Below are 23,466 nucleotides of genomic sequence, written 5' to 3' on the forward strand. Positions count from 1 at the left end.
TCTTCTTTCTTACGCCCAGGCCTAGGAGGATGTGGAAGGCAGGAGGCTTAGCCGGGGAAGAGAGGACAGAACGGATAGTTTAGCGCCTCTGAAAGGGGGGGGGGGGGGGTGCCTCTATCACCTGCCGCAGGGGGTGCAGAGGGCAGGAGGGAGGCAGTCTGGAACACACCTGAGGTACTTCAGACCGTGTGAGAAGTGTTCACCTTGGCCACGAGGAGTGGCTCGGTTTGGTTTGTTTACTGGTGCTGCTTTCTCTCAGTGTGATGAGCAGGGAAGCGCTTGGATCCAGAGTGTTGTCGAACCGATGCCTGATCTCAGTGAGTCATTGACGAGCCGTAGACGACCCAATTAGAAATCCATGATTCAATCAAAAGATAACTGTCAGTTAGCTGTTGTGATTGGGTATAATACTGCCCATGCAGTTCTAGCTCGTCCTTGTAAAAGCAGCTTGATCCTGAACAGATTGAATAAGGATGACAATAATGAAATTTAGCCTCAAATAAATAGAATAAAAGAAGTCCACATCAAATTTATTTACAAACCATTAAAACTGTTTTCAAGTTTTCCAGAAACCTATTTATCGTGATTTCGGGAATCTGGCGTGAGTAATGACTGAGTTTGCCATTTACATCCAGTGCAGTACAAGATGCCATACCACATACTATATTACATACAATTACTATTCAGCATTTTGAAAGACAAATAATCACCTGTCTCCAGACATATCTGAGAGAGAGTGTGAGAGAGAGGGAGAGAGAGAGAGAGAGAGAGAGAGAGAGAGAGAGAGAGCGAGAGAGAGGGAGGGAGAAAATAAAGAGAGAGAGAGCCGTGTCAAATAATCTAACAGAGTTGGCGTTGCCTCTGAGTTACAGTTGGAACAACAAGTACTCTACCTAGCAGTAAATCCAAACACAACATTTGAAACTGGAACTCATTGCACAGTAACTCACTGTTTGTTAAGTGATACTCTGTCCTGTACTGTAATGTGGATATGCTGATGGAGCGCTGCTGCTGGTGCCTGCCTGTGCTTGGCATATTAACCAGCACATTACAGTTAAAACAGCAGGTAGACACTCAGTGGGCCGCTACTTAATCATGCCATTCAAGGGCCTTATTAGGGAACAATTACTAAATGGCAAGGCTTGTAAATCATACATCATTCATCAAGTGAATTTTAAGAAATTAGAGCTGCAGATTGCAGCAGCAGGTCTCCTTGGTGGGGACAGCCGGCCTCATGAGTATTCATGGGAGCGGGGTCCAGAATGTTCTAGGCTGGGGTGGGCAGGCTAGGCCGGGGCCGGGGCCAAGGAGAAGCTGGGCCTCAAAGAGCTTGGGTTCTGACAGTTGAGGAAGGCTGGGGTCTGTTTGTGACAGGCACAGAGAACAGGCCTGTCTCTGTGGACTCCAGACCATGGCTAGCAGCGACATGTTGTCAGCATTCAAGCTGCCTCGCATCACAGAGATATGAGATGCCAGGCTTATCCATTTAACTGTTTTACAGTTCTGTCAATTTCTTACATGTTGTCTTTCTTTCTCTGGCTTGTTCTTTCATTCCACCTTTCCTTATTTTCCAGTCCTGTGAGTAACTTATCCAGACAGGTCAGGACTTACATGCATCATACAACTAAGACTATGTCTACCATACAACTTGTCCTGTTTCCTAAAGGAGGCCTGACAAAAGCAGACTAGCAAGTGTTTGAGCGTCTCACAAGACAACATAGACCACAGCAGTCAACCTCACTTTCTAACCCTGACACCACTGGCTGGAACTACACAATGGGTATTGTTTTCCTGTGTGTGTGTGTGTGTGTGTGTGTGTGTGTATGTGTGTGTGTGCGTGAGTGTGTGTGAGAGAGAGTGTGTGTATGTGTGTGGAAAAAGTAGGTTGTTGGAAAACAGTGGATACATAAATATTCTCTTTTATGTGAAACATCCGTTTATTTGTTGAGATTCTGGATACAGTAGGTTCGACTGAAGATGTTTCCAAACAACTCCTTATTAGAGTGTTTTGGAGTGAATGCCAGGCCGTGCATGCCTACACACATTATTTAATTGCTGGCGAAACAAGTAAACTACTGAAGCAAGATTTGTGTGTCATTCAGGGATAGCAGCCTGCAAGTTCGGGTCAGTTAAGGCGGGGGAAACAGAGAATCAACTATTCAACAAAACCCTAATTACAGAGTAGAGACGAAATTCACAGCTTATGTATGCCATTTTCCTGACCTAACTTGGTTCACTATCCAGTGTTCCCTTCACCAGAATTCCATGAAAAACCGAGAGATTGAAAACATTGAAGGGAAGGTCAGTGGAATAACATACAGACAAAACACTTGAATTCTGTGTTTACAAAATGCTGTGTTTAAAACACTACTATTTCCTCCTAGAACCATTGACAATATAATTTACTTGCTATTGTTCTGGTAGGAAAAAACAGCATCCTATTGATCCGTCCAGCAGTCAATGGTTAAACAGTTTACCCTGCACATTAAATGGTAATGTGCCATCAGTTGGAAAGCTATAATGATGTGTTCAGCTGTCATTAGAGACAAATACTCTTAAACACAAACGACCTCAGAACAATTAAGAAAGTTAAAAATAGGAGAGCGTACCAAATTCTCACATCACAACAATAAGAAGTCAAACATCATTGACACTTGTATTCATCCTATAAATTCTCAATGTTGGCTGACATTACCCAATACAATATTCCCACAGTATAATTATATTGCTTTTCTAATAGAAGCTACTGTATTTACAGCACATCAACTTCATTATAAAGATGGGGAGAAAACAGTGCTGTGTGTAACATAAGAGAAACTATACATTACATTCAAACTGCCAATCTCAGTTCAATGAACCAAATGTCAAGTAATACATATTCATCGGTTAGCTGAAACAGCACAGTGAGGACTGACATTTCACTGTTCAAGAGAACAACAGGGGCCACACAGACTTGGCTGAAGGTGTTGGGTGAGCTGGACCCTGAGCCTGTTCAGCCACACAGATAACTCAGGCTTCAGGAGAGAGAACCAGCCCTCACACATCTGTCCATTCATGACTCTCTGGGGACCTGGCCTCTACATAATGCTGTGTCCAATCGATACAGCACAGTGCCCTCTGCTCCATTCTGATGGGAGGATGACTCCCTCCTCCTCCTCTCCCTTTTCATCTCTTTCTGTCTATTCTTTACTCGACGGTTTTCAAGCCTCCTCTCTCCCAGTCTCTCTCTTACCCATCCTGTCTCGCCTTCTCTTCATATCCTTTCCCTTAAGCTGAAGCAGGCAATTAATAATGTGAAAGTTAATTTAAAATAACTCACCAAAGTATGGCTGTATCCTTTATCCGATCTACCTGTATTCATTAAATCCATCACATATTGTAAGTAAAGATAAGTGGATATGGAACACAATTTCAGCTCCGTCCCTCCACTTCCCTCATATGACCCCCCCCCCCCCCCCTCCACCCAGCCCCCTCCCAACCCCACAACACACACACACACTCACCTCCACTGGGAACCTCCTGCCGCTGATGCTGTGTTCAGAGCCCTCAGAGCCGTTGTTCTGGCCCCAGTGGAACTCCACCTTCTCTGCCTTAAACCTCCCAGGCAGGCCTGCTCCCCTCACAAAGTAGTCATCCTTCAGCATGATGGCCACTGAGCGAGGGAGGAGGAGAGAGAGAGAGAAAAGGAGACAGAGAGAGGCAGAGAGGGATAAAGCAAGATAATCAGCATACAGTAGATTGTTGTGTTATTGCACACACACACACACACACACACACACAGCATATATAAACACGCCGCATGACTTCATCACGTGGCCTGAGAAGAAGGAGGACATGGTGGATTTGAGGACACTTGGTACTGAGGTTGATCTCTGTCGTGCTCTTTAGGGAGATGTGCTGAATATTACACAAGGCCTTTTTAGAATGTCTTGTTGGCCTCAAAGCCAAGGTCTCAAATGAGGGGCTAATTTGCTTGGCCAAAGATATCTCCCAGACTGCCACAAATTGCCTTTTCAAATCTTTTGTTATGTTTCACACAGTCTTGCTAAAGCAATGGGAGAACTACAAGAAGTGGGATTTATTCCTATATTCACCAATTGGTTTTTAAAAGTCTTACGTTCAATTAACCAACACAACCTTAAATAACTGCTCCCATTGTCAAAAAGATTTTAGACTCGGATTGAATTTCAGAATCACTTCTATTGCTCCTTTCACTGGAGATTTCTGTCCCATTTAGGATAACCACTCAGGCGAGATGAGTGGCCTGGTTTGCCATCTCAAACGCTTCGGAAAAGTCTGCAACTTGAGAAATATCAAACTAAGTACACCTAGTGCTATGGCTGTCTGATATAGAGGGTATAACATTTCTCAACTTGGAAACTTCTCAGAAGCAGCTGACCCTCCAACAATAGGTTGATTTATTCATTTAGAGGTTTCTTTTTCACTTTAATTTCCTCTTAAAGACATCTGAGATTGGACATGTGTTGATCTGGGCTTTTACAAAGTTGCTGGCAATCTGACGGACATTCAAGTTGTCCGGAAACCGGATCTTTAGATAACATTGAGCTGTTCATTGTGCCTAAGCCTGTGTTTCCCTGGCAGACACCATTCAGCCACGCGATAGCCAACAGTGCTAGTTCACTCTGAAAGATGCTGAGGGATAAAACCTATGCTTGGATAGTACATATTTAATTTATAAATGTAATTGAATAAATAAATACACCACAGATGAGTCAGCAGTTCTGTTCTGATCTCAACAAGGGTACGTGCCTAGACGACTACACTCACCTTAATGTTGCTGAACTTTGTAGAAGTATGTTACAGGGGTTCAAATTAACTACTCCAATGGCTTAATTCATTAATTTAGCGATACTTCCCCGTGCAGAATTTTTTTTTGTAGGAAAGAAAATATGTGTGTGACTAGAAAGTGAGCAAACACCTTTTTAACGGAATGACCTGCATTTCCCCCGACAGTATGCACCTGTCCACAAGACAACACAGGTGTGCAGAAGATTCCTGCTTTTAGTGCCCCAAACGCTAAGACGTCCACACGTGTGTGTATTACGCTATTACACTACTGTAATACACACATCAGCTTGGATCTGTGTCCCCCACAAGGCTGAAAGAAGAACAACTGTTTTCATATTTTCTTGGTTGCCTTTTGTGGATTCAGGGTCCTAATCCCGCATTCAGCACATTGCGAGAGAAGTTAGGCACCTTGGAGCTTCATTAGTGTTTGGAGTTTTTATTATAGTATAGTTTGTATTAAAAGAAGGAGAGAAATTATATGCTAAGCTCGAAAGACCTTGGATGGCAGAAACAAAAACAAAGGCCTTGCATTGTAATAAAGCCTTTATCAATGCAAATATTTCTTCAAGGTCCTAAGTCCTCATGAATTTCTTAAAAGCTTTATTTGATTCTGGAAAGCTCTCCCCTCTTCATCCCCTTTCACTCACCATCTCTCGCTTTCACCCCACCACACACACACACACACACATAAAATCCCAATAAGCTCTCTCCTCTTGGCCGTGAAACATCTTTAATGGTTTTCTGCTTCAAGGTCGGACAGGTCAGAGTTCAGGTGAGGCTGTTGTCCTGGAGGAAAGCGAGACGACTTTTAAACATTGATTGAGGCCTTATTATGCAGGCATGCTTAGCCTCCCCTTTCAGCTTTACTGCTTCCTTCATCTGCCTCCTCTCCAGGTGATCATTTCACAGATAAAATCCCTGGCTGTCAGTTATAAATAGTGTAGAATGATAAATAATTCATGCCACAACAAGAGGACATTTGTCTTGTTAGCCATGCATTATGTAGCCAGGAGAAGCTGTGCGCTGTGTTCCTCCACAGCTGTTGTTTGGGTTAGCAAACCGGGCTGCTGTGTGTGCCGCACCACAAACGGGATAAACTGTGACACTCTGATAATGTCCTCCAGCCAACCCCCACCCCCCCCACCCCCGCCCCATGTCACTCCCAAACAGCCTCTTCGGAGCCTGGAGATGTAGCACTGATGTGGGTCTCATCCTCTGACCTCGAGGCCTTGGATTGAGATAGCTAACGCATGACCATCAGAGTCCTCGAGGCGTTCCACACGGGCCAGAGGAGAGCATTTCTCATCCTGAGAGAGCTGGGATCTGGGATCCAGGGTCATGGATTCAGTCCGGAGGGTGTGGAGGGCTTAGAGGGTGGGAGGCTCCCCCTAGCAGATTAAACTGACTTCCATTCCAAACGCGTCGTCCTCTCTGCCGCAAGCCGCTCGTTCACCCTCCAATAGAGGGAGAGCGGTCTGAAAGTAGTACTTACCCATACCCTGATGAGTAACAGAGCAGGGAATGGAATTGGCATTGTTCATCCGTTAGGATGAAGGGCAAATGACTTGCCTGACAAGCTGTTGCCACGGAATCCTGCGCCCCCCCCCCCCCCCACTCTCTCTCGTTCTCATTCCAGGAACAACTCGACAAGCACAGTCATCCATTCAAAGAGTGGGGTCATTCTGTTATAACCAGGGATATATGGTAACAAATATATTTCCAACTAACAACATTCTGAAAAATACTGAACAAACTAGCTCGCTATTCTCAGTGAAGACAAGGTTTTACTCAGGTCTGCAGAGTGCTCTGATAATAGAACTATTGTCCCTGCTGTGACTCCTGTCAATACTGATGGCTGCCACCTGCGGCCTTCAGTCCCACAAGCATTTAAAGTGCATTTGGAGGCAGAGGGAGAGCACATCCATCTTTGTGACAGAAATATATTGTGAAAAATACCTTTCTTTGATGGAGAAAATCCATGATCCAAGGACAGAATGTAGAGACCCCACACAGTGCTGTTACTGGTGGGTAGGTTTTCATCTGCTTCATTTAGTTATTAGTTTCAGTAATGTGGCAACTTCCAGTTTTCCATGGAAAAGTTATATTAAAATGTTTTAACATTGTACCAGGTTTCTGTAGGCTGATGTCTCCTTTGCAGACTTTGCACTTGGCTGTACTGCAATGCTTTCTTTGCGCTACTGTATATCATTTGTTAAAGCATTTTTATTTCCACCCCTCCCAAATCAATTAACTGTACATTGCTGTTCATAACATAATAAAGGTCAAAACAGTGTGGATGACAGATGGCTGTTTACATTTAGCAGACGCTCTTATCCAGAGCGACTTGCAGTAAGTACAGGGACATTCCCCCCCGAGGCAAGTAGGGTGCCTTGCAAATGACACAACGTCATTTGCACATCCGGAATCGAACCGGCAACCTTCTGATGAATAGCCCGATTCCTTAACCGCTCAGCCCCCTGACTCTTGACTGCTGAGGAACCTCCTGCTCAGTGACTCACCTGTCTTGCCAGTGTTCTTCATAGAGGTCTTGTTGGAGGACTCATTTTCAAAGCCATCCAGAGTCAATTCCTGGTACTCTGTAGACACCTTGGTGTCTTGGTCAGCTATGTTAATGGGTGACTGGTTTCTCTCTCGGCATTCTGGGTAGGCGGATGCCCAGCCCTCCTCGGGCCCATAAGTACCTGTGACAGACAAGAACAGAAGTCAGTTTCAACGGATACAGTGCTCTTAACACAGAGAAGGACTTTATATAACCCCGAAACACATCCAGCCTTCTATCCAAGAAGGTGAAATGTAACAACTAACAACGATACATTGTCCATGAGCTCAAGGAGAGTGTCTTTGCTATATCTTAAGCGGTTAAAATCCCTTTCCCTCGCACACTTCCCAAGAACATAGTCACCATTTGGCTGAAGGCGTGTGGATATCGTTTCTGTCGTTCAGCCTGAACTCAGTAACGCCTCGTCAAAAGGAGGGGGGTAAGTGGAGGGCAGGGTGCGTGGAGATGAGCTCTATCTCTGATGCAGGTGCTGCGTCTGTGCAGCATGGCAGGGCCCAGGGCCAGAGCATGCACTCGCTGTAGCACTGAGTCAGAGAGACGGCCAGGGCTGAAATGTCACCACCATCACCCGGCACCTCACCCTCCAGGGGGGGGGGGGGGGGGGTTAGGTAGCGTAGGAGTTCTAGTTGCTCACGCTTCTTGATACAGACGCGAGGCCAACCCGGTAGACTGTCCACAGAGTGAGGTCGTAGTCACCTGACCGACAAGCCACCAAGACACGACGGTGCAGTGGGCGTCTTTGTCAGGTCAACTGAAGCTTCACACTCCAGTGGAGAGGAAATGATTTGTCGCTAACACCCCAAGACACCACTCATAGAGGAAAACAAACAACAACAACAACAAAAAACAGCTCAAGTCCTCAACAGCACAACAAACACATGCACTCCGGACTCCCACGGAATCAGCCAACAACGTTTGACCCAAAATCCAAATGTGTCTAAAACGGGATAGCTTGATGGTTTAGGGTTTATGTATGCAAATCTCGGATTGTCTCCTCTTTAGCCTTTTCACCCTGTCACCTTGCCTTCTCCTCTAAATATGACGTCCTTCAGAGGCAGAGCCTGCCGGCTGCCCTCCGTGGTACCAGGGAGGAGCTAGTCTTTTCCCCCATCTCCTCACACTGGGGCTAAAGTGCAGGCCTAATTGAAAGCAATACCCAGCTCTCGGGTTTTAAAATGAATTTGTCTATGATTACTCATGCCCTGCGCGTGTCCGGAGCGTTTGGTAATGTCTATTTCATTGAATTAGGAAGCATCCTCTCTTCCTACCCCCCCATCCTTGCCTTCGGGCGGGTATCGATTGGAGAGGTCTGGATTGCATCTAGCAGAGCAAGGGCTCCAGCTTCAGGCTGCCATGTCTGGTAATGAATGCAGTGGAGGGCCAGTGTGGGGCCATTAGTCATTGGTTTAATGCAGCTAATGTGTGCAGAGAGCTGGGGTACGGAGAGGTGAGCCAGAGCGTGCAAGCAGAGTACCTTTATGTGAATGAGAAAACCAATAACCGCAGACTCACCTACTCCGATGCATGAGGCACCTCAGACTCCAAGACATCAAAACCTTAAACGTCATTATTGCCTTTTTTTTTTTTTTTTAAAGAAAGCCTCCAGGGCAAATAAATCAACAAACAGTTATGCAGTACTGTAGAAACATATTGAAGATAGCGCATGTATGTATGCACAGAGTTTCAGTTTGCTCACACAGTGCTAAATTATAGAAGCTAGCCGGAGGCGGCACTCTCTCCTTTAGTGTTCCCATGTGCATTCACCTCTGGTTCCTCCTGAGTGGAATAAGTCCAGCCGGCCACCTGGTGTCACATCAACATTTCTCCCCCCTCTGACCCTGCGTAGCAGGATCGATATATTGCAATTTCCCTCGGTTCACTTAAGGGAGCCATCGGGGTGGAAGACTGTCACTCTGTTCCTGCAAACGAGGGCTAACGACGCTAACAACACGCTGCCGATTAGCGAGGCGCTGGGGTGCTGATGGGCTTGCGATGCTGGAGCTGAAAGGAGGTGTCTTGTGACGCCGCATCACCATGCTCCTCAGGTCTTTCATGGGAAAAATATGGTTTGTTTGCGAATCAACCCTTGTAGAATTCATTCTGACTGGATACACACCGAGCTCACATTGTTGAATTCATTGAAATAAATTACTGTGGTCTGCTGAAATTACGATTGTGCAGTCTATTTGTACTGTATGCACTAACAGGAAAATACATAATTGTTGTATTATTTTAAGACTGACTGGCCTTAGAGCCAATCACGTGTTCGTGACCTGGAGTCAAAATCGAGTTGCGTCTTCCTTTCCAAATGTTATTTTCAGTTTTCCACAGCCAATTGTCCGCGAATCTCAGGAGAGCGTGTGCATTTATATCGGTGAATTATTAACACAGTAAATACACCTTTACGTTCTCTTGCCCTCAAGGGAGTGCAAGGCTTTTCAGTCAATTAGGAGCTATTTCTTCAACAGCCACTGTGCTTAAGACCTTGTGAAAAGCCTGGCACATTCCAATTTGCTGCATAAACAAAACCCTGATTGTGTGTTGAGGCTGACTAAAGAGCACAATTATGGAACGCTCGCTCAAAGACAGAGTTGTTACACAAACATAAACACACCTTAGGGGAAATTTGTTTTTTGAAAGAATCTGACATTCTCTGAGGACATTAACAAAACCAGCAAATGGTCTGGAGGAAAGAGAATAATATAACTAACAGCACCTAAACAGGAAACTGCAAGATAAATATTTGAAGTCCTAACACGGTAACTTAAAAAATGTGTGTGAAAATGACAGGGGGACTTCCAAATGCTGCCCTTACTGGCGAATCCTGTTGGATTCTCAAACCCTCTTTTCCGGATGCTCTAAGGTCCTCTCCCAGGGCCACAATTCCATCAAGATTAGGGGGAAATGACAGAAATCAATGTGCTGAGAAGCCTGCTGGTATTTCAGGGATCTTGGCTTTTCCAGTAGAGTCACTCAAGGTATTATGTGTAATCTCCCAGTACAGCTATCCCTCTCAATCCCCCCTCCATCGGGACAGTCCCAGGTACTGCTGCACCCTCTCTGTCAGTAAACAATCACCATAAACTGTTCCGGTTTCTTCCTTCAGTCAGGATTGAGCACATCCCCCTAGAAGTGTACAATGCACAAGTAGAGGACAGATGGACGGAAGAGTAATAAGAGGAGAGAGAAGGTAAAGTGAAAAGAGAAGAGGGAGAGAAGTGGGGATGGGTGACTAAAGGTCGCCAGGAAAATAATTGGCTTTGAGCATTAACAGAAATACAGTCCTCCATACTGTATGTCCTAATCACAACCAAGTTATTTCTGTCTCGCTATAAGCAGCTATTAGGCAATAAGCAGCGGCAATACATCAGCGTATAGCCAGAGAAAATGGCTAATATGCAATAACCATTGGCAATGTTCTGTCCAAAAACCGATAGCTCCCATCGGCTCCACTTAATAGGTAAACCAGGGAGAGGCAGCAGCATAATCACTAGCGAAGGACAATGAAACAACATCAGCAGGGTAATTAAAAACATACGTTTGATGTCCCTCAAAAGAAACTGCCAGGAATTATTGAGAATTTCAATCCCTGCTGCAAGGCCAGTGTAACTCTGGAGCATGCCAACAGTGTTCAGGCAGAAGGCAGTCTCTCAACACCTCGGCCGCATGCCTCTCACCTCCATCACACATCTCACAGCAACTAATCATTAACACCGGGCTACTGTATGTCCTTGAATCATTCAATTAAGGGGCAGATTTAACAATGAAAGTCTCACCTTGTGGTGGAGAGTGAAGTTGGAAGGGGCTAAACCCATCTCCCCTGACGGCAGAAATGAGCCTGATCCAGCCTGTAGCTGCCTCCAAACCCTCTCTCCTCACCTTGAGTGGAGGGGCCCTCCCTTTCCTCTACCACCGGGATGTGTTAGTCAGTCCAGAGGACGTAACACAGTCAAATGGGATGTCTGTCTGCCTGCCATGTCACTCAGACATAATTAGGCGAGTCAGGTGTGTGTGTGTGTGTGAGAGAGGAAGAGAGAGATAGAATGTGTGTGCGTGTGTGTGGGTGAGTTACAGAGTGTGTGTGAGTGGGGGGGTGGGTGTGTGTGGGATGGAGGGAGGGAGATATTATGGTATGTGTGTGTATGAGAGTGTGTGTGTGTGGACATGTGAGTATGTTGGGCTAGTAATCTGAAGGTTGCCAGTTCGATTCCCGGCCATGTCAATTGACGTTGTGTCCTTGGGCAAGGCACTTCACCCTACTTGCTTTGGGAGGAATGTCCCTGTACTTACTGTAAGTCGCTCTGGATAAGAGCGTCTGCTAAATGACTAAATGTAAATGTATGTTTGTGTAAAATGTTCTGAGAATTAGAGATACACGCAGAGAGAGAGAGACAGAGAGAGAGAGAGAGAGACAAAGGGAGGGAAGGAGAGAGAGAGAGAGAGAGAGAGAGAGAGAGAGAGAGAGAGAGAGAGAGAGAGAGAGAGAGAGACAAAGGGAGGGAAGGAGAGAGACCGAAATGCGTGTGTGTGTGTGTGTTTGTTCAGTTAAGCGCCAGCAGGCCCCTGGCCATTGGCGTCTTTCTGTGACAAGGCCCTTCAGCGTGTGAAGACACTGTCAAAGCCTGTTTCACAGCTGTCCCTGCACTACACACACATACTTATAGATTTAAAACACACACACACACACAATCGTGAGTGCAAACACATGGAGGCACACACAGACCGGATATTCAGAGATTTACTGTCCTCTTCTTTGTCACAAAACATTTTCAAGCTTATCTTTCAAGAGAAATGTCTGACACAAACACACACATGTACACTATGCACACACACACATGTGCACTATGCACACACATGTGCACTATGCACGCACTCACGTGGCACAAATACTTACAGTAACTTCAATATCCAGGCCCATGTAACCTTCCCCCTGTCAATCTCCTTTCAACAACGATCGTCTTCAAAACCATAGTCCTGAACACGCCCCTCAACTGAGCATGAACAGATTGAAAAACAACCCAAACACACACACACACAGAAGCACGAACACACACACACACATACTAGGGTGGACGCACACACGCAAAGATCACACCTCCTTCACACTGTGTTATTTTCAACACCCCTTTTACACCCCATAACCCTCTGGCCAGACCTGTCTCTTAGATACATCTCTCAAGGACAAACGGACCAACCAAGCCTGAGGCCTAACAACACGAGGAAACAACAAGGATTTACTCTCTAGATTTATTCTCTCTACTCAACCACTCTAGAGGACTGAAAACAGTCAAAATGCACAAATCAACGCGTGTTACGGGCCTCATGATTGTGGATGCTAATAATCGATGAATGAGAGCATCACTGTAACGACTTCCTCAAATGACTTCAGTATCCGAATTTAAAATGTGTGTCATCTATCCAGACTGCTCAATATTCAGTTCCGAGCTTAGGACTGGGGATGGGGCTGGGGATGGGGCTGGGGATGGGGCTGGGGATGAGTTTTAGGCCAAGAAAATAAGGGATAAAATGGGAAGAAAACACAGAAAGAAAAGCTAAAAAGAAAATAAAAATCTAAAAACTGTAGAGAAGCTAAAAGCGACAGAAACGCTAAAAACAAAAGAGAAAATAAAGGACAAGAAGACAAAAGAGACAAAATGAGAAGGAAAGTAAAGAACATAAAAAAGAAAAAAAAAAGATGACATGAGGAGAGAGAGAAAGGGGAGGGGGAAAGAAAAGCAGAGAAGAGTGGAGACAACGAGAGTGGGATGTTGAGAGGGAACCAAACATTGTAGCTGCTAGCGATGCTATTCTTGTTTTTCTGTGGTTGTCTCATGTTCTTGTGGGTAAATACTGAATGAGTCATTTATTGGATAGAAAAGGTCTCTGCTATATTCACTGTTCAAGGAGAATTGTCGTTGATCTGCTGAAGCTTCCTGTCACTGTGTTTGAATCGGGCTGCTTTTTATCATCTCTGTACGATCATAAATTGTTCAAATATTTTCCAAGGATATGTAAAGGTCCTTGTTTTATTTTTGCTAGCCATCACATGATTTCTACGTTTATAAAATCATAAGGATGGTGTTGTTGATGAGAATGGCAATTCAGATAAGGATGACCGTGAAGATAATAACAGTGATCACGATGATAAATATGGGGAAGAAGGATAATAAAATCAGAAGGACACTTCTCATTAGTCTTCCATTTGTGTGTGATTGCGTTGTGGTTGGTTGTTAATATCGACAGCCCGTTATCTTGTTTAGATTGGTAAATAAAGAGTCCCATTACGTCTGGGAAGCACCGAAGGGGACTCCCTCTGGTGCAAGCCCCAGCCTCGCCTCAGATCTGCACCTTGACATGGCTCTCTCTGCCCCTCTCTGCCTCTCTCTGCCTCTCTGATATGAGTGCTGATAAGCCTCTACTGCATGACGGGAGAAAAAGGCATTCTGGGAGGAAGGAATCGAACAGAAGGTCACGCTACTGACATCACACACACAGAGAGACAGGTCAGACAAAAGGCCATGGCAAAGAAGTCTGGGTACCTGTGATCTGTCCGCAGGCAGCCCAGCATGAGAAGCTGACCTTCCTATCTGTCTCGGCAACACCTGCTCTGTGTGTGTCTGGGTGTGTGTGTGTGTCGGTATATGCATGTGCATTTACACGTGTGTGGGCTGTTTCAGGCATGAGGGATTATGTGCATTGTCAAAATAAAACCCTCAGGGCTTTTTCACAGCATCAAATACGTTTGTCCTTGTTTGTAATTACATTTAAAAGTATTCCAGTATTGTGGTTTTTGTAACGTTCCACATTGTTTCAGTATTTGATTTGCTGTGGTTGAAGGATGATGAAATCCCCTTGAGGAAAAAGGGAGAAATCTACTTGTAGCAATACTTCAAAGGGTTTAACTGAGTTACAAGACGCTGATGAAACAGGGGACAGGAGGGAGGTGGGCAACATAACAACAAGCCCCGTCGTGGCCAAGACAAGACCACACCTCTACAACAACAAACACAGAGATCTAAAGTTTGGGGTGATTTAAAGTCATCGCCACTTTGATACCCTCCAATCACAACGCTGCAACATACTGCACTGCACCATGCTACGCCTCCCTTACTGCAGTTTACAGTCGTACCTGTCCATGAAATGAGACAGTATGGCTTTACAGCCATCAGATTACAACAGAGCTACATATAAATAACAGGAAATTGGCAGAATTTAATGAGAGAGAATAACACCCATCACTAGTTGTTAAAATCCGCCAGTAATTGGTGTAAGAGAGCCTCCATAGCTCCACCCTTTCGTTTCATCTCAGTCGTACATTATTTGTTATTTCTCTCTCTCTCTCTTTCTCTCTCTCTTTATTTATCAAGTTAACCTGCTTTCCCCATAGCAACCACACATTTTACAATAATCTGAGCTCCCTGGTTTCATCTTGCAACTCTTGCAATTTGGTTATAACTCCAGAAGGGGCTTCTAAATCATGTTGATGTCATGTTTCTTCCTGAGCCAAAGAGAGGCCTGACAAAGTGCTCGCCGGTTGGGCTGAGGGGATGAAGACATGAGAGATAATGGCTCATCTGTCAAGGAGACACCTTTTGTTGTCTTACCTGGCACCCTAACAAAGGACAAACATGAAGACGGTAGTAGCCTACTAGCATGCACAGAGTAGTCTCACATTTTCTCCTTCATGCACACACGTGCTCATACACACAGAGACACACAAAAGGGCTCGGACGCGCTAAAACACAATCACACCAACCGCAGTTCCTCTTTCCAACCTCTTCAAATATCCATTTAAATCTGGCTAGTCTCCTCTCATTCCTTAACCTGTCCTTTCCTGGAGGCGTGGAGGGGGAGGGGGGGAGGTGTAGGAGGAGACGTGGGGGAAGGAGTGGGGGGAGAGGGCAGGAGCAGGCAAAATTGCCTCCCCTCTGGCTCCCTCCGTCGTGGCGTCCTGGGCCCTCTCTCAGGGGAGTCCTCACCCTCTGTTTCCAGCCCGAGTCCTCATCCGAGCCGTCAGCGCACCCCTATCAGCTAGTCACACAGAGAGGAGAGGAGAGAGAGCTCGAGCCAGTTGTCCCTATTGATTCTAAGTGATTCTAATTAAAAGATACAAGCTGCTTTAGATTCCAAAGTCATTCCGTTCTGGCCAGTCCTCCTGCTCCTCCTCCAGCTCCTGCTGCTCTGTAAGCGTTGCTTGATATTCCGGGGCGGCTGTTGTGTTCCTCTGGACAGGCTGAGAAGCAGCCTGTTGTTTTTTTCCCTCCCCCGCTATGCTGAGCTTTGTATCGATGACGGGAATAAATCCATCCAAGGGCAGAGCTTCCAACCCCATCTGCCTGCTAAGGCTGGGATGAGCCCTCTAAGCCTGGGCCTCCATTACTGCTCCTGGTGCTCATCGCCCCCCAGCCACCAGGAGACCTCGACACCACTGATGACAGTCAATAGTCCTCGTCCATGCTAACTGTGACCTCTGCTCATGTGGCAGGACAGTGTGTGTCTATGTGAATGTCCGTGTGCGTGCATGTGTGTGTTTATGTGAGTCTCCTGGACCTGTGTGCGTGTGAGCTTGTGTGTGTGTGAGCATGTGTGTGTGTGTGTGTGTGAGCATGTGTGTGTGTGTGTGTGTGGGTGTGTGTGTGTGTGTGAGCATGTGTGTGTGTGTGCGTGTGTGCATGTGAGCATGTGTGTGTGTGTGTGTGCATGTGAGCATGTGTGTGTGTGTGTGTGTGCATGTGAGCATGTGTGTGTGTGTGTGTGTGTGCGTGAGCATGTGTGTGTGTGTGTGTGTGTGTGTAAGTCTCCCAGACCTGAGCAGGTGGGTTATGAGTCACAAAGTTAATTATAGCCGCATACTAAAAAAAAGTGGGCAGTTCATTAACTGGAGCGTGATTTCAATATCAGAATGGGCTGAGGTTATTACATTGTGACCGACCTCAAGGCAGGGCTTACCAAGCTCATGGAATATGCACCTCTACTCTGCTGGTATGATGCAAGATGTCTCTATCACATGCTTGTGAATATTAAACAGTGGGCATCATATTTATGAAAGTAAAACTACACAATTCCACTTGCTTGTTATAGCTACATGGACCTAAAGCTCCTGGGAGGTGAAGTCATTCCATGAGTGAGGAGGGCTCATCTGAGCCTGTGCCGGTGGGTAAAAGGGCAGATTGAGACGTGATAAATGAGGGCAGGAAGACCGCCCCTAAAATGGCCCATAAGCTGACTTCATTGATTTTTGGCCCAAGTGAATGCCCTCCAGAGATAACACAGTTATTACCTGTGTCAAACGGGTCTTCAACCAAAACTCCCCATTTTCATCCCTCAACGCCAGAGCCTAGTTACCTGGATCATGTACGGATGGTGTGTCAGGGCTCAATATGGTTCAAGTAAGATTAATGGAATGCCGATGGCAAACGGTTTGTATTTTCATCACTTAATCCCACGTGACAATCACTTTGTGAAACAAAGAGGGTCAAGGAAGACATATTTTAATGGTCAGAAGCAATGACTGAAATGAACATGATTACAGCTGTGCGTAGTGACATTTTACAGTTGATACAATATGGCTGGTATTTCCAACGTATATTCGCTTTGCCATCATTCATATTTCACTATCACCATATGGCGGATCCGTGGAGAGGAAATGAGATCAGGAACAGTTAACCTCCGAGAGGAAATAGATGTGAAGACAGTGAGCGAAACAGACAACAGGCAGGAAACAAACAAATGAAGAAACTGCGGTCGTTCAGACTGGTGTTTGAGCACCTCTCGGCACACTACGCACACAAGCAGACACAGTCACATCAATTCAATTCTCATATTCCATTTAATTTCATTCATGCGGAGACAGCCGACGAGGCACTTCCTGTCTTCCCGTTTGAGACAAAGAGCACTTCCTCTGGCATGAACCTACCAGAGCTTTCCACTGAGCCATTCTTGCAACTCCATCAACACAGCACTGCATCCTTCCCTATCCACACAACCTTTACCCCCCCAGAACACATTCCATAAATCAACACCAGCAGCAAACAATGTTACAATCATCTAATAATGGATTGCACCTTTCACTAGGGGATGCGCAATCCATTAAAATTCAATTTAGCTCTGCACTTATTTCTCCAAACAAGTAAAAGTGCCAGTCATCATTTTGTGCGGGGAGCGACTTGGGCACTCCCGGGCCTGGGAGATTGATGAGAGGAGAGATTAACACTTCATTTTCGACGCCACTGGAGATACCATGACCGTAATGAGATAAATGGACTGAGGAGAGAGTCAGAACGAGGGGAAAAGAGAAAAAAAAAAAAAGAGAGAGAGAGAGACAGAGAGAGAGAGAGAGAGAGAGAGAGAGAGAGAGAGAGAGAGAGAGAGAGAGAGAGAGAGAGAGAGAGAGAGAGAGAGCAAAAGGCCAAAGGACTGTGAGGTGTGATTCGGTGAGGTGGACCTCAGACTGGTTTTGAGGCCTAGGGGCATGAACCAAACAGAGAGAGAGAGAGAGGAAGAAGGAGAGCAAGACAGGCACATCCATTACAAGTGAATCACGTTGAAGTCTCCGCGTCATTTATCAGTGCTAACACTTCCCTAGCATTCCAGAGGGTTTCAGTCAGTGCTCCTGGCCCACGTCACCTAGCTAACTTGCCAAGGCTAGTCTGACTAACGACTCACCTAATCCGCTAAATACCATAAAATACCAGAAACTGCAAAGGGGATTTCACATAAATCAAGGTTCATACATTTGTTCCTGCAGCATATAGAGGAATATGTGTGTCTGCCCTTTATAGCTACTGTGGCTAGTAACATGTTTCCTTTAAGTGTCTGTGGGTGTGGCACTCATCTAGTCTGAAATGCCAAAAGGAACGCCCTGCGGAGGGCTAAACGGGGGTGCAGCGTTAAATACCGCCCCCACATAATTACTATGGGGGTAGTGTTGCATTCAAGTAGGTCCCCTTCCCCCTCTTTATGGTGTGAAACAGGGTCTTTATGAAGCAGCCCTCCATCTCCTGCAGGATACTGACATTCAAAATACCATACGTCATTCCTATGGACTAGACGGGTACTAGCGTAAGTACCTCGCTTCTCCTGGATGCATCACATAGACCCAGAGGGATGCTCTGACAACGCGCAACTAGAAAACAGATTTTGAGGTATTTTATTTTAAAGCCACAACGAAGCATCCAAATCAATTCTTGCCAACTGTTTGAACTAGCATGTCAGAGCTTGTGCTGTGTGCTTCTGGGAGACGCTGTGTTCGGTGTGCTGAGAAACATGGGATGAGACTCAAAAGACACAAGGATGCCGGGTGTGCTGGGAGTTCTTCAGCACATACAATATGTTCAACCCTGTTCCTGAAGAGCTCCCATCCTGTAGGTTTCCAGTCCAACCCCTTATCCAGCACACCTGATTCTAATCATTACCTGGTCACCTAGGGAGTCAGGTGGCTGAGCGGTTAGGGAAGCGGGCTCGTAATCAGAAGGTTTCCAGTTCGATTCCCGGCCGTGCCAAATGACCTTGTGTCCTTGGGCAAGGCACTTCACCCTACTTGCCTCAGGGAGAATGTCCCTGTACTTACTGTAAGTCGCTCTGGATAAGAGCGTCTGCTAAATGACTAAATGTAAAATGTAAATGGTTGACAAACTGAATCACGTATGGGGTTGGAGTGAATACCTACAGAGAAGGAGGGTGGATCTCCAGGAGCGGGACTGGATCGCCCGGCAGTATAATCATGTGTTGATGCCTGCAGCCGCATTGAACGTGTGTTTACAAAAACACACCACTTCATTGTTCTTCTTCGCTTTCTCTGTTACAGAGAGATGAGAGACTTCACTTATGTATCTGGCACACTTATGGTAATTAACCTCTCATGGGATTAGGGAAGTGCTAGAGGAGAGGATGAAATGATGAAGGGAAGAGACAAAGAAAGCCAGAAGAAAAGGTGAGGGTGGAGAAGAGAATGAAAAAGAAAGGGAGACCACGGCTGAGGGATTTGAGCTACAAATTAAGCTTGACTGTCAGGTAAAAAGTGCTCCGGGTCTTTTGTGTTGTCAGTCTGTCTGCGGGACAGATCTGACAACACAAAGGCAGCCAGGCCAGCCGTCAGGTGGACGCGACTCTCCAATGCCAGGACCTCAAATGCCACATCCATAATCTGCCTGCCAATTCTCATCAAACTCACCTCCCTGTCTCTGTCTGACACGCTCCTCCCAATCCAGCCTCTGACAGGACAACCTCGGCATCAGTCCACCAACTAGCGAGCTCAAAGATAATGTTCTTGTCACTTTCCAGCTTTTCAGAAAGCTTCCCCTTGAAGGGATTGCAGCAGAGGGTTAACTCCTGCTAACCTTCCCAGATTTGATTCTTTGAAGTTTCTTCTTTTCCCTTGAAGGCTATGTTTAAGACAAATTAAGAATATCATACATATACATTCATTAAAGATGTGGAGAAAAAGCAATTGTGCATTTTTCTGTAACTATAGAGTCTCTGATATGGTAATTAAGAGGTTTGGTGAGGTCTGATAACACACTGTGTATAGCAGTGTGTCTCCCTCCTGCTGTCTTTGTCTTATATATAATATATACATTTAAATAAATGATATGAGACAAAGACGGAAAGAAAGACAGAAAGAATCTGAAGGCGGAACGAAATGACTGACACAGTTACAGACTGTGTGAACAAATGAACCAGATAATCGGAGATGCACAGTCTCCTTTCATTCTCGATTCATTCGGACAGTGATGCCCTCCACTCCCTTCCACCCGCCCACCCCCTTTCAGGGTGAAGACAGCCTTGTCCTGCTACCCAAGCCTGCCTGTCCCCTGTTAGGTCAGACTGTACCGCTACTCTCCGCTAAATGGAGTTCTTTACGTCCCTCTGACCCTGGGCAGGAATCCCATTTGGAGAGTCAGGGCCCAGTAAGAGGGAAGCAGACACCTTCATTATGTCTCCGTCACAGTGGCTAGGGCTAGCTCCACTTTATGAAACACAGGAAACTGCCGACACACACACATCCACACGCACGCCCACACAGACACACCCACATCCACACACAGACATAGACATCAACACACACAGACATATCCATGAATGCATACACACACATACATACATACACACACACACACGTACGCACAAGCACACACTCGTACACATGCACACGCACACAATGGCAGGCCTAAACACACAGACACACACGTCATGGCTCGCATGCACACACACCAACACAAAGCTCCAGCTCTTTCTCATTTCCAGACCTAGCTTAATTAATTTTCTGCTTGGCAATTCTTTAGCCATGATGACAGGATCCCAGACGCTAGAAACACGGGAGGATACCCCCCAAAACACACACACCACCACACACACACAGACACGCACACACACACACAAACAAGTGCGAGCACACACACATTCTTTTACACCTTCTCTGAGGCGTGAAAGCAATTCAGAACAGAAAATGGAAGACAGGGAAAGCTATGCATCTTGCATCTTGTGGGGTATGTATGTTTATAGTGGGCTATGGTTGATAGGTGTCAAAGTGTCCTTGTACAGTACGTCTATTTAAGCAGAATGACAGAAAGTGACAACCGCAAGACTGGGCAAAGTTTGCTAAAAGGAAAACATCCACTACTCACAGAATCAATGAGTTTTTATGAGAAACCTCTCACTCCAAAAAGGCTCGAGCTGAAGGTCAACAGCTGCGTGCGGTTCTTTCACCCTCGTTGGGTATCACTGCAACACGTGTCAGGTGTAAAAGTATGAATAAGCTTCGACATTCAGAGTCCAAAGGTTCCAGGATGCACAAAGAAAAAGGTATTTTACACACAAGGTAAAAGGAGTACAGACATACAGTACCTGTACTTACATAGTGTTTATATGCCAAAAAAGGCCATAAAGCATTCACTGCCTAAAACACATTTCCTATGTTATTCACAAGAAATATCTAGAAATGTATGTGAATTTGTGAAGTCCGTCCTCCAGTCCCATCATGCTTTGTGTCGAGGTGTGAGGGGTAAGAACACAGGAAATAGGAGGTGCTCCCAGAAGATATGTGCTGTGACCGTGACTGTGTCACGCCTAATTAGCTCTCATGGTGATGGGTTTAATTAAGCATGCTCTCGTGTTCTGACCAGACAGGGGCTGGAAAAAGGTAGAGAAAGATAGGAGGAGGAGAGAGAGAGAGAGAGAGAGAGAGAGAGAGAGAGAGAGAGAGAGAGAGAGAGAGAGAGAGAGAGAGAGAGGGATATAAAGAGAGAAACAGTTGCATATTTCTCAACATCTCTATCATAAACTCCTTTTTGTGGAAAGTATCATATAAAAACCCTTTTGGAATCACACTTTGGCTCCCATAATCAAAACAAACACAATATTTACTCCATCCCCAGTCCCTGTCTCTCGCTTCTACTTCTTTTATTAGACGTACACACTTGGTGAGGTAGGGTATTGATTGGAATCAATTATTCCCTCATTTACCTAATGGGTTCAGTCAACATCTGCGTCCAAGTGGTGGCTGTGCTTGATTGGTTGTGTGTTGATAGATAGCTGTGCTGAGGCTGGTAACTGAGGGAGCTGCGGCTTTGCTGTGTCTGGGCCAGGTGTCATTGAGTCAGGCTACAAAAACAACAATCTGATCTTACCAAAGCAGAAGGGATCTGTACTGTATAAAGGGGATCAGACTGAGAAGGTGCTCCTGTATATAACAGAATACCTTGCCAGAGAAAATAGGAGATGGACTAGAGGAGAGAGAGAGAGAGAAAGAGAGACTGACTAAGTGCTAAATGCTCTGAATAATTTAACATGATGTGGCAATTTAATGAGGTGAGTCGTGGACAGATCATCAAGTGGGCCGATAGTCACAGGGTGCCCCTACAGCAGCCAAACCTGGCAAGCAACACACCAATCTACCCGGTCATAACAAAGCATTATACAAAACACACACGTGCTCTCAATAATTCAGATGCACAGGTACAAAGTACAAAACTAGCTCCTTGTTTCGTCCTTGACAGAGATACCCTTGTGTTTCAAAGCGGCACGTTTGTGTATTATGTGTGTGTGTGTGGTGTAAGCGTGTGTGTGTGTGTGTGTGTGTGTGTGTGTGTGTGTGTGTGTTTGTGTGTGTGTGTGTGGTGTAAGCGTGTGTGTATGTGTGGGTGAGATCACTCAGGTCTCAATGCGATAGTGGACAGGGCTCAGTGATTTATAGTGAGCAGGCCTCATGCATGTGAAGACATCTTTTCTCTTACATAGCTGCTGCTTCTGCAATCTAATCACATAGCCATGAATCTTCAATGACAAACGGCTAACCTGAAAAAGCCCCACTCCTCCAACCGGCTCGTTAAGCCATAAAACAGATTCTTAAATCATCAGAAGGCTGGTTTTAACACATCTTTTCATAGAGATGATAAGTAATCTGAATTGAAAAACTGAATTCTTTAGAGAATTTTTAAGAGATGTAGAACGTTAGGGAGTGTCTCTTTAGATGTGAGTCCAGATACACAGAAAAGACTGATTAATAATTCCTCCAAAGGAGGACCCCAAGTCCAAAATGGACTCTTCTCATTAACTTCCACTTAAGACCTTGGCTCCACTCAGTGGATCACGCCAAGGGAGAGTCGCAGGGGGGGTGGGGGGGGGGGAAGTCGGGTAGGAAAGGCTCAATGGCCTTGTGCAGCCATGCTCACAGGGAAATATCACTCAGGCTGACAAAGGCACTAAGTTGACATTAAGGGGTAATTGGGTTGTGCTCATGTGATATCTCAGAAGTGTTAAGTCCGGAAAAGCGAGGTCTGGAGATCAAAGGCGGTGCTGAGAGCGAGGATAATGAACCATAGAAACAGAGATGTATTCATTTTAATTAAAACCCAGCGAAAACAGGCGCCAGATGGAACAGTGAGGGGGAAGAAAGGCAGTGAAGACTGAGAGCATGAGCAAATCTCATTGTTTAAAAAATAAACATTCAACAAGTGTCAATAGGGGTTCATATTTGCATTTCAGTCCAGCGCACGGTATTCTGGTATTCCTTTTTCAAGACAAAATAATGTGTATTCACAGCACCGTCAGAAAGAGTAATTACTGAAAAATATAGA

At 45.5% G+C, this 23,466-nt stretch overlaps 1 protein-coding gene across 1 annotated transcript in view; it reads right to left on the minus strand.

The window, feature by feature from the left end:
* Positions 1 to 17,327, minus strand: part of ptprga (protein tyrosine phosphatase receptor type Ga) — a 70,635-nt gene extending 53,308 nt beyond the window's left edge. Inside the window, exons 1-4 of the mRNA XM_067232358.1 lie at positions 17,307 to 17,327; positions 17,118 to 17,169; positions 7,329 to 7,511; positions 3,504 to 3,652 (exon numbers count right to left, since the gene is read on the minus strand). Of these exons, the coding sequence (XP_067088459.1) occupies positions 3,504 to 3,652; positions 7,329 to 7,511; positions 17,118 to 17,169; positions 17,307 to 17,327 (405 nt within the window). The remainder of the gene's footprint in view (positions 1 to 3,503; positions 3,653 to 7,328; positions 7,512 to 17,117; positions 17,170 to 17,306) is intronic.
* Between the last annotated feature and the right edge of the window lie 6,139 nt (positions 17,328 to 23,466).

The sequence above is a fragment of the Osmerus mordax genome, chromosome 1 (genome assembly GCF_038355195.1).
Source record: "Osmerus mordax isolate fOsmMor3 chromosome 1, fOsmMor3.pri, whole genome shotgun sequence".
NCBI lineage: Eukaryota > Metazoa > Chordata > Actinopteri > Osmeriformes > Osmeridae > Osmerus > Osmerus mordax.